The sequence below is a fragment of the Rhinoderma darwinii genome, chromosome 13 (genome assembly GCF_050947455.1).
Source record: "Rhinoderma darwinii isolate aRhiDar2 chromosome 13, aRhiDar2.hap1, whole genome shotgun sequence".
NCBI classification, from domain to species: domain Eukaryota; kingdom Metazoa; phylum Chordata; class Amphibia; order Anura; family Rhinodermatidae; genus Rhinoderma; species Rhinoderma darwinii.
The window spans coordinates 7785768-7798100 of record NC_134699.1 but is presented as its reverse complement, the minus strand read 5'-3'; the positions used below and the strand labels follow the sequence as shown (position 1 = coordinate 7798100).

General features: G+C 42.2%; 1 protein-coding gene across 4 annotated transcripts in view; it reads left to right on the top strand.

Annotated features, from left to right (window-relative positions):
• The window catches only part of LOC142666055 (sterile alpha motif domain-containing protein 10-like), a 38004-nt gene extending 25671 nt beyond the window's left edge, over window positions 1-12333 (top strand). For all 4 annotated transcript variants that reach the window (XM_075845933.1, XM_075845932.1, XM_075845931.1 and 1 more), the window contains 4 exons: window positions 493-674; window positions 5810-5978; window positions 9203-9343; window positions 9680-12333. In XM_075845933.1, coding sequence (XP_075702048.1) covers window positions 493-674; window positions 5810-5978; window positions 9203-9343; window positions 9680-9702 — 515 coding nt within the window. In that variant the 3' untranslated portion in view covers window positions 9703-12333. The remainder of the gene's footprint in view (window positions 1-492; window positions 675-5809; window positions 5979-9202; window positions 9344-9679) is intronic.

Here is a 12333-nt window from a genome sequence, read left to right as displayed (position 1 = left end):
GACAACTGGCATAACTCTCTGTATATTCGCACTATACTCCAAATACCGTGGCCGCGACGGAGCGTCGTGCCGTGGAAGCTGTTTCGCTGGATGTGGTATTTGGATAGCGGGGGATATATAGGTAAGCAAGGGCATACATACCATAGAGGCATCCCATGCGGCTGCTATTGGGCCCCAGGAGAGAGCGGGCCCTGTCAAGGTTAGTCCCATCCCTTTTGTGTTGAGAACCTGTGGAGGACTCCCTTCTCCATAGACACTGTACAAATGGGTGGCAGAAATCGGCACAAGGGTAAAGGGAAGGGCAGAGAAGAATTGGCATTACCCAACGCTACAGGCCGAGTTTATGTTAATGCCTTCTCTGGGACCCGCTTGCGTGCCAATGTAGGTGCGTACTTATTTGATACCGTTTTTTGTAAGTCCTGTTGCCCGCTGATGCCACACACAGGCCCTTGCTTGTAGCCCGCTCTTTAACCGTATTTTCTCACTTGACAGCTGCCGCTCACTTTCGGTTTTGTCGAAACCTCTTGGAACACACGGTGTCTGCCGAGAACTTGAACCATCGCTTTCGTCGCGAGATTGGCAACAGTCTAACATGGCACGACGGCCGGGGGTATCGATCAGCCGGAAGCAGGACCATCAAACTGCTTAAACAGCCCGGCACAGAAGTGTCGCAGGTAATCATTTATCATTCCTTTCCAGGGTTGGTTTAACCATTTACCTCCCTAAGCTGCACTTTTACATTTCAAAGTTGCTTTACGTACGTTGTATTTAGATACATCATGTCTTATACTCCAGTCACATCCAGAGCTGCATCCATAACTCTGAGTGCATTACTGCATAGCTCCCCGCGGCCCCCTGGTGGTTTGGTGTCTGTACAGTGAATGCTCCGCTGCAGTGCATTGTGGGTGATGTGGTGTTTAGACCTGTGCAGTATTCAACTACATCTCCTGCAGTGCCCTGAAATAGACTCTGACCAATCCAGACATTTCACAAGCTGTCGGTAATCGTCTGCCTATCCTGTGAAAAAAAAAAAAACACTCTTAAAGGGGTCGTCCATTTTTACGTAAATAAAGCTTAATCGGTATAATGACAAATTCTACAACTCTCTAATTTCATTTTCTGCTTAATTTATTTACTGTTTTAAGATCTCTGCTTGCTGTCAGTATATGAGAGCATTCTTGTTTACATCCAGAAACTTAGACAGACCTAATACATATCACAGCTGAGGGTTTGCTACAGTTGTGTTCAGTCTAGACAATCCTTTGAAAGGTAAATTGTCCGGACTTCAGACTGATACATTTTACCTGCACTGCGGCAAACGATCAGGTCAGAAGAGCGAGTTCACAGAGGATTGTCTAGGCTGGATATAATTGTATCGGGAACGCAGCCGTGAGAAATATTAGACAAAGGCAAGTACAAGAAAGTTCTATTCACTTATGCAAGCAGAGTTCTTGAAAATGGTGAGAAATTGAAACACAAAGTATATGACAAATTTGCGGAACTTTTCATTATAAAATGATTAAGCTTTATTTAAATAAAAATGGGAAATCTCTTCCATGCAACAGGGGGAGCAGCGGCTGCTTTTGCGGGAAAAATCCTTGGCCGCTGCACGGAAAATATGGTAGTACATGGCAGCAATTCTTACAGAGCTGCTCTCTCCGTTTTGGCTCAAAGAGGGGGGTCCCAAGCAAATGATCATCTAATAGTGCAGTGGTCCGAAACTTGATGCTCTCCAGATGTTACAAAACTTCCAAGACCCAGCATGTCCTGATAATCTGCAGCTCTTGTGGCATGCTGGGACTTGTAGTACTCAAACATGCAGATCTATGAACACACAGACTTGGTAACAGGTTGCTGTATGGAAGCATCGTACACTGCAGCCAGGGGGAGAGGGGGCTCTGCTGGACAGCTCATGTGTGACCTCCTTGGACAAGGAGGATAATTGGGTGCTCTGATTATTGTGGTGATCTGCTCTTAGCCGCTGTACGGTCACACAGACATTACCCCTGAGCTGAGGTATTACAATAACGGCCCAGATATCGTGATGCATGAAATGAGTGAGGCGCAGTGCGGCTCATCTACTGTCAAATGCAGTCAGCTGTATGTATAACGCTGGACATTGCCGTCCTGTAAGCGACAATGGAAGAATCATGTAGGACCGCAGTGCTGTATAATATATACATTATCAACGTAAAGGATGATAAAGAGGTGCAAAGCAAATTGTAGAGCTGCACAGAATATAACCGCACTCACTAGACAGTAGATATGAATGTACAGGGAGAGTTATAAATGTGGAGTGAGGAGATTGTTATAAATGTGGAGTGAGGAGATTGTTATAAATGTGGAGTGAGGAGATTGTTATAAATGTGGAGTGAGGAGATTATTATAAATGTGGAGTGAGGAGATTATTATAAATGTGGAGTGAGGAGATTATTATAAATGTGGAGTGAGGAGGTTATAAATGTGGAGTGAGGAGGTTATTATAAATGTGGAGTGAGGAGATTATTATAAATGTGGAGTGAGGAGATTATTATAAATGTGCAGTGAGGAGGTTATTATAAATGTGGAGTGAGGAGGTTATTATAAATGTGGAGTGAGGAGATTGTTATAAATGTGGAGTGAGGAGATTGTTATAAATGTGGAGTGAGGAGATTGTTATAAATGTGGAGTGAGGAGATTGTTATAAATGTGGAGTGAGGAGATTGTTATAAATGTGGAGTGAGGAGATTGTTATAAATGTGGAGTGAGGAGATTATTATAAATGTGGAGTGAGGAGATTATTATAAATGTGGAGTGAGGAGGTTATAAATGTGGAGTGAGGAGGTTATTATAAATGTGGAGTGAGGAGATTATTATAAATGTGGAGTGAGGAGATTATTATAAATGTGCAGTGAGGAGATTATTATAAATGTGGAGTGAGGAGGTTATTATAAATGTGGAGTGAGGAGGTTATTATAAATGTGGAGTGAGGAGGTTATTATAAATGTGGAGTGAGGAGGTTATTATAAATGTGGAGTGAGGAGGTTATTATAAATGTGGAGTGAGGAGGTTATTATAAATGTGGAGTGAGGAGGTTATTATAAATGTGGAGTGAGGAGGTTATTATAAATGTGGAGTGAGGAGGTTATTATAAATGTGGAGTGAGGAGGTTATTATAAATGTGGAGTGAGGAGGTTATTATAAATGTGGAGTGAGGAGGTTATTATAAATGTGGAGTGAGGAGGTTATTATAAATGTGGAGTGAGGAGGTTATTATAAATGTGGAGTGAGGAGGTTATTATAAATGTGGAGTGAGGAGGTTATTATAAATGTGGAGTGAGGAGGTTATTATAAATGTGGAGTGAGGAGGTTATTATAAATGTGGAGTGAGGAGATTATTATAAATGTGGAGTGAGGAGATTATTATAAATGTGGAGTGAGGAGGTTATAATAGATGTGGAGTGAGGAGATGTTATAAATGTGGAGTGAGGAGATGTTATAAATGTGGAGTGAGGAGATGGTATAGATGTGGAGTGAGGAGATGTTATAAATGTGGAGTGAGGAGATGTTATAAATGTGGAGTGAGGAGATGTTATAAATGTGGAGTGAGGAGATGTTATAAATGTGGAGTGAGGAGATGTTATAAATGTGGAGTGAGGAGATTGTTATAAATGTGGAGTGAGGAGATTGTTATAAATGTGGAGTGAGGAGATTGTTATAAATGTGGAGTGAGGAGATTGTTATAAATGTGGAGTGAGGAGATTGTTATAAATGTGGAGTGAGGAGATTGTTATAAATGTGGAGTGAGGAGATTGTTATAAATGTGGAGTGAGGAGATTATTATAAATGTGGAGTGAGGAGGTTATAAATGTGGAGTGAGGAGGTTATTATAAATGTGGAGTGAGGAGATTATTATAAATGTGGAGTGAGGAGATTATTATAAATGTGCAGTGAGGAGATTATTATAAATGTGGAGTGAGGAGGTTATTATAAATGTGGAGTGAGGAGGTTATTATAAATGTGGAGTGAGGAGGTTATTATAAATGTGGAGTGAGGAGGTTATTATAAATGTGGAGTGAGGAGGTTATTATAAATGTGGAGTGAGGAGGTTATTATAAATGTGGAGTGAGGAGGTTATTATAAATGTGGAGTGAGGAGGTTATTATAAATGTGGAGTGAGGAGGTTATTATAAATGTGGAGTGAGGAGGTTATTATAAATGTGGAGTGAGGAGGTTATTATAAATGTGGAGTGAGGAGGTTATTATAAATGTGGAGTGAGGAGGTTATTATAAATGTGGAGTGAGGAGGTTATTATAAATGTGGAGTGAGGAGGTTATTATAAATGTGGAGTGAGGAGGTTATTATAAATGTGGAGTGAGGAGGTTATTATAAATGTGGAGTGAGGAGGTTATTATAAATGTGGAGTGAGGAGATTATTATAAATGTGGAGTGAGGAGATTATTATAAATGTGGAGTGAGGAGGTTATAATAGATGTGGAGTGAGGAGATGTTATAAATGTGGAGTGAGGAGATGTTATAAATGTGGAGTGAGGAGATGGTATAGATGTGGAGTGAGGAGATGTTATAAATGTGGAGTGAGGAGATGTTATAAATGTGGAGTGAGGAGATGTTATAAATGTGGAGTGAGGAGATGTTATAAATGTGGAGTGAGGAGATGTTATAAATGTGGAGTGAGGAGATGTTATAAATGTGGAGTGAGGAGATGTTATAAATGTGGAGTGAGGAGATGTTATAAATGTGGAGTGAGGAGATGTTATAAATGTGGAGTGAGGAGATGTTATAAATGTGGAGTGAGGAGATGTTATAAATGTGGAGTGAGGAGATGTTATAAATGTGGAGTGAGGAGATGTTATAAATGTGGAGTGAGGAGATGGTATAGATGTGGAGTGAGGAGATGTTATAAATGTGGAGTGAGGAGATGTTATAAATGTGGAGTGAGGAGATGGTATAGATGTGGAGTGAGGAGATGTTATAAATGTGGAGTGAGGAGATGTTATAAATGTGGAGTGAGGAGATGTTATAAATGTGGAGTGAGGAGATGTTATAAATGTGGAGTGAGGAGATGTTATAAATGTGGAGTGAGGAGATGTTATAAATGTGGAGTGAGGAGATGTTATAAATGTGGAGTGAGGAGATGTTATAAATGTGGAGTGAGGAGATGTTATAAATGTGGAGTGAGGAGATGTTATAAATGTGGAGTGAGGAGATGGTATAAATGTGGAGTGAGGAGATGGTATAAATGTGGAGTGAGGAGGTTATTATAAATGTGGAGTGAGGAGGTTATTATAAATGTGCAGTGAGGAGGTTATTATAAATGTGCAGTGATGAGATTATTATAAATGTGCAGTGAGGAGATTATTATAAATGTGGAGTGAGGAGATTATTATAAATGTGGAGTGAGGAGGTTATTATAAATGTGGAGTGAGGAGGTTATTATAAATGTGGAGTGAGGAGGTTATTATAAATGTGCAGTGAGGAGGTTATTATAAATGTGCAGTGATGAGATTATTATAAATGTGCAGTGAGGAGATTATTATAAATGTGGAGTGAGGAGATTATTATAAATGTGGAGTGAGGAGGTTATTATAAATGTGGAGTGAGGAGGTTATTATAAATGTGGAGTGAGGAGGTTATTATAAATGTGCAGTGATGAGATTATTATAAATGTGCAGTGACGAGATGTGATATAAATGTGCAGTGAGGAGATTATTATAAATGTGCAGCGAAGGACAAAATCCAAGTCCAGGTCTGCAGCTCGGTGCTGTGTCTTGGCTGCACTGAGTAATTTTTGATTTGTCCCCTGCGCAGGTCAGACCCAGCGATCAATACGGCATATATCACACTAGCCCGTCCTTCAGCTCCCTCACTAAACCCGTCGTCCTGTGGACTCAGCAAGACGTGTGCAAATGGCTGAAGAAACACTGTCCACACAACTATCTGACCTACGTCGAGGCATTCTCTCACCACGCCATCACAGGTAGCTCGGCCTGGCAGGTTTACATGCAGGTTACTTACTCTAGGTCAGTGAACTGCCACCTGTACTGCTCCAACTGTTGTAAAACTACAACTTCCAGCATCCTCTAACAACCCATGCCTGTCAGGGTATGCTGGGAGTGGTAGTTTCACAGCTGATGATGATGGCCGCAGGTTGCAGAGCACTTATGTCCCTCTCTCTGTACGTCGATCATTCATGTCAGGAAGACGCTGCTTGGTATATTCGTAGAGCCGGCGGGCTGCGTGCGCAGTCAATGTGTTGTGTCTCCGAGTCCTTCACAGGTGGCAGCGAAGATCATTCCACTGCTGTAAAATCCCAGCAGACACGCACCAGCACACACTATGAGATCCGTACCCCGAGGCAGTATGGACTAAAAGTCTTAATGTACAGCGCGGATAAAGTACTGAGAGGGGGCAATCCGCCCCAGGAGAGAGAGACGAAGATTAGGAAGAAGAGAGGGAGTGTAAAGACTCAAGTGGAAATGATGAGCTGACGGGGGGAGGATAAACTCAGAATCCAGGGAGAGTAAGCTGCGGAGAGAAGAGAATTAGGATGTATAGGGACGAGAGAATCAGCAGCTATAGAAAGAGGAGGGACTCTGCATCTATAGAAAGAGGAGGGACTCTGCATCTATAGAAAGAGGAGGGGATCTGCATCTATAGAAAGAGGAGGGACTCTGCATCTATAGAAAGAGGGACTCGGCATCTATAGAAAGAGGAGGGACTCTGCATCTATAGAAAGAGGAGGGACTCTGCATCTATAGAAAGAGGAGGGGATCTGCATCTATAGAAAGAGGAGGGGATCTGCATCTATAGAAAGAGGAGGGACTCTGCATCTATAGAAAGAGGAGGGACTCTGCATCTATAGAAAGAGGAGGGAATCTGCATCTATAGAAAGAGGAGGGAATCTGCATCTATAGAAAGAGGAGGGACTCGGCATCTATAGAAAGAGGAGGGACTCGGCATCTATAGAAAGAGGAGGGGCTCTGCATCTATAGAAATCAGGAGAGAATCTGCATCTATAGAAAGAGGAGGGGATCTGCATCTATAGAAAGAGGAGGGGATCGGCATCTATAGAAAGAGGAGGGAATCGGCATCTATAGAAAGAGGAGGGGATCTGCATCTATAGAAAGAGGAGGGGATCGGCATCTATAGAAAGAGGAGGGGATCGGCATCTATAGAAAGAGGAGGGGATCGGCATCTATAGAAAGAGGAGGGGATCTGCATCTATAGAAAGAGGAGGGGATCGGCATCTATAGAAAGAGGAGGGGATCGGCATCTATAGAAAGAGGAGGGGATCGGCATCTATAGAAAGAGGAGGGGATCGGCATCTATAGAAAGAGGAGGGGATCGGCATCTATAGAAAGAGGAGGGGATCGGCATCTATAGAAAGAGGAGGGGATCGGCATCTATAGAAAGAGGAGGGGATCGGCATCTATAGAAAGAGGGGATCGGCATCTATAGGAAGAGGAGGGGATCGGCATCTATAGGAAGAGGAGGGGATCGGCATCTATAGGAAGAGGAGGGGATCGGCATCTATAGGAAGAGGAGGGGATCTGCATCTATAGGAAGAGGAGGGGATCTGCATCTATAGGAAGAGGAGGGGACCGGCATCTATAGAAAGAGGAGGGGATCAGCATCTATAGAAAGAGGAGGGAATCAGGACCTATACAAAGCGGAGGAAATAAGGATCTAAGGTGGAGAGATTGTTGATCTATAGATACCAGAATTTGGACTTCGATACCGATACTTCGTTTAGTATTGCAATTTCGATACCAATTCGATACTTTGCCAACAGTGATAAAAAAAAAGTTCTTCCATTTTCTGATGTGAGGCGCGAGGTGTGATGATGAATTTAACCTCCACGTGCCTCACATTAATAGTAATTAACCCCATCATGTTTCTCGGTCATAATGGGTTAATATGTGAGGTACATGATGGGGTTAATTACTATTAATGTGAGGAACATGGAGGTTAAATTCATCATTGCACCTCGGGCCTCACAATAAGTGATAGAAAGCAGTTTTTATTTTTTACAGCACACACATCATAAATGATCCAAAAAAATAGTTGTGCAGGTTATTACGGCCGCGCCAATACTGAATGTGTGTATATTTTATGTATTGAGACTTATTTTAATGGTTATTGTAAAAAAGGTGAATGTGTATTTTTTTTATTTAACATTACCTTATGTTTTTACTTTATTTTTTAAACTTTAATGTACTGGCATATATCTATATTCTAATAGTACACAGGCAGTTGTTAGGACATACCTCATTATGCCCTAACAACAGGAAATATGGTAAGACAGCCCTGGGGTCCTTCAATGGACTCTGGGCTGTCTGCCCATATATGGTATGTCCCTCAATCACATCACAGGAATTCCCAGTGACGCGATCCATGGGGCATCCCCCCTTCTCACTTCCTCTTGAATGCTGCGGTCAGCTGTGATCACAGCATTCACTGGAATAATGGCTTTCTCTGATCTCCGCCGTTATAAGGCGGGGCTGCGGCTGTGTAATACCGCCATTGCCCCGCTCCTGACAGGAAGTGCGCGCGCGGTCAGCATGAGGTGATGCGGCCGGCGCTGCAGTAATGAGCGGCAGTTCAGGCACTGGAGACAGAACATGGGGGTGTTTTGCAGTGCGCCCGCCATGTTCTGTCTTCAGTGGCGACGCTCATTAGTGCACCGCCGGCCGCATCGCATCATCCTGACAGCACACACTTGTCAGGACTCAGGAGCGGGGCAATGACTGTATTACACATCCGCAGCCCCGCTCTCATACAGTCATGTGTTATTATACTGCGGCCGCACAGCTAAGTATCAAAATACATGGAATAACGGTATCGAACTGTTTGGGGGTGCCCAGTATCGAAACAGTATCGAAGTTTCCATGTATCGTGCATCCCTAGTCTATAGAGAAGAGAATCCGGAGTATATGAAGTTTCAGCCCATGATTTACAGGGAGTCATATTTACATTATTGGTATAGTACTATATAATGCGGATCATGGACTATAAGTCAGGGACCAGATCTCCCGGATCACTTGTAAGGAGTCCAGTGCAGGAGAAATGAGAGTTTGCTGTTTACTTCTACATTTTGCATGCTCCATTTACTCCAATGTAATATACATAATTTAGTATGCATTTAGTAACCATACAGGCAGAGGAATCTCACAGTCCCTTATGTGTCTCTCGCTGTCTCAGGCCGAGCTCTGCTGAGGCTCAACGCAGAAAAGTTGCAGCGAATGGGGATCATCCATGAATCTCAGCGGCAAGAGGTTCTACAGCAGGTTTTACAGCTGCAAGTACGTGAGGAAGTCCGAAATCTGCAGCTGCTTAGTCAAGGTACGGAAGAGGTTAATGTATGGAAACTTTCAATCCCTTTGCAGTCACTTGGCTCTTGTAAGTTACACCACGTCTTATACTCCAGTCACATCCAGAGCTGCATTTACAATTCTGCTAGTTTTCGACTTGCCCCTCCCCCCCCTTGCTGGTTCAGTTTTTTTGCCCTGGTGCATTGTGGGAGAGTTGGGTTTGTACCGTAGTCTGATATAAGTAGTATGACATCTCCCACGATACACTGCACCGGCTTAGCTCTTAGGTGCCAGAAAGCAGAACTTTGCCGTTATTGTCTCCGCTCTAATTTTTTGTTTTAAATTTAATTTTGTCTTTTCTTCATAGCTTCCTTTGGAAACTTCTCGTAGGGTGAATTCATCTGGACGCTGACAGTCACAAACCAGCATCAAACCAGTGACATAAGGGTGCTGGGACAGACTGATCAAAATCTGGACTATATCCTCTAGTGGATTCTTGCCTTATGGGCGTCTGTTCACATACACTGGATCGTGGGCGGGGGGGGGGGTCAACATCTTGCCCTGAGCTTTACCTCCCCTCCCACAGCTCAGTCTTGTATCTGTGGGGTACACACTGATGTAAGGGTATAGATAGGAGTAACTCCGACCCCATTGCAAGTCCAAAAACTTTGCTCTGCCCACTGATTTAGCATATCCCGAGTCAGCGTGCTTCCACATCTTATTGCTTTTTTTCTTAGTAGGTGCCAAATGGAGTCCTGCATTACAATGCATTCAACGCTCACTTTTGGAAGTTGCAAAGGATCTCATCATTCTGCTGATGATGGGAGTGATGTATTATTTGTACAATTTCGGGTCGGGATACAAAGTGTAATTAATACTTTAGTAAGTAGAAGGGAACTATTCGTTACTAAAAGGTTCCACTTGTGTGTTAGCAAATATAAAAAAAAACCAATGGCAGTAGTAATGAGATGCAGCCACTAGGGGGCACTGTTACACTTACTGGACATATATAGCATTGCTTGGGACTCCAGTGGAAACATTGTATGATTGTTGTTCTTTTCTGGGTGTACCTTATTAATATCTGATACTGCGGACACCGTCAGCAGAGCACTTATATAAAATGTGGGTACCCTTGTTGCTGGGAGTGACAACAGTTTGTAAATAGCATATTGTTCTCCTGCAATATATGATCCGGTTTCCTAGCAATAACATATAGCCCCTTCTACAGGCTTGCTATATGGACAAGTAGTGTCCTATAAATATACATGGTATTTATGTGGAGAAACCTTTAGTATTGTGAGATGTGACCTGTCTCTTTTGTCATCACATGATCAAATTTGTGTCACTCCACCTCCATCCTATGTGACATCACCATGTAATGTGCGTAGAAAAGTTACAAGAAGGCTCGTTTACAATGTGCAACACAGGAAATCTTACATGTTCAAGGATCAGGGATTTGATTGAATCGGATCACAGCAAGGTTGTACATGGGGGCGCTGTTCCATTGATGTTTATGGGAAATGTTTGCAGTAGGATGTGGTGGAATTTGGTACTGCACGTAACAGAAATTAATAAGGGGGTTGTCCATTTTTCATAGTTGCGAAGTAAGCCAGTGCATTCCCCAATTAGGACCCCAAAAAGCCATTGCAAAGACCAAAATTTGATCTGGAGGACCACTGTTAGTGAGCATTGTGTAAAGTGGAAAACCCTTTATAAAAAGCTTCTGCGGCTTAAAACCCCTGTTTACCTTTTAATGGCCAACGTGGCCGCTGGGATGGTCTCTAGGAGTCAATGTAAACTCTGCTAATCCTTACATCTGGAGACCACCATAACTCCAACTATAGATGGAGTTCTCCTTTAAATTAGTAAGATAGGAATACATGCTTATTTTGCAGGTTGTATATGAGCCTCCAAGAGTAACCTACACATCATGTGACATAGTACCAGCCACGAATATTTCAGCAATAGCAGATTATATAATATGTATAATGTAAGATTTATGTAAATATCGGTTCCATATACAATATTTATTCCTGGGACAGTAGTCTCTAAGTCGTAGGCTCTGCTGGTTTTAGCAGGGCTGTATAATAATTACTATATAAATATATGGATATTCTAGCTACATGCTATTGTTTTAGATAGTTTGATATGACGGTGTAATGCACAATACAACATACCATAGATACAGGCCTCACAGCTCTATATAAACACATTCACACATGAATATATCAAGGTTATTAACTCCCCCAAAACTATGTGACATACTGGAAAGAAAATCTTTGTCTTCCCCTCGCCTACATAATTGTTATGAAGGATGACTTCTGAATGTCTCCGTCATTAAAAAACATACTTCACCCTCTGAGTCTGTGGGAGCTTAGTATGGTTAGGCTGTTGCTACGATACCTTTACTTGGTGGAATCTTATTTTTAATGTGGACAGGTTCCCTTTCAATGTGATATTATTTTCTGCACTGTAGGGCAAAGAGGGGCTTTATCCATGTATCACATCAGAATGTCTATGCCATTAGAAATGAAAAATTTCACCCTCTGAGTCTGTGGGAGCTTAGTATGGTTAGGCTGCTATTACGTTACATTTACTTGGATTACTCGTATTTGTAATGTGGACAGGTTACCTGTCAATGTGATATTATTTGCTACACTGTGGCAGAAAGACGGCTTTATGCATGTATCACATCAGAACATCTATAACATTAGAAATAACAGATTTCACCCTCTGAGTCTGTGGGAATTTAGTATAATTAGGCTGCTGCTACATTACATTACAGGGGTAGGGATTATACTTTTAACGTGGGCAGGCTTCCTATCACTGTGATATTATTTCCTGCACTGAGACAGACAGAGGGGCTTTACCCCTGCAACAAGTTAAAGTGCCTCCAGTAGCCAGGATGGTGTTTACAGAAGGTGAATGTTCCTGGTTATATGGGGTCCCCCTTTCCACCTCTTTGAAGTTCTTCCATTTTTTTATACCGTTTTCTGAATAAACATTCATTGATAATCTTGA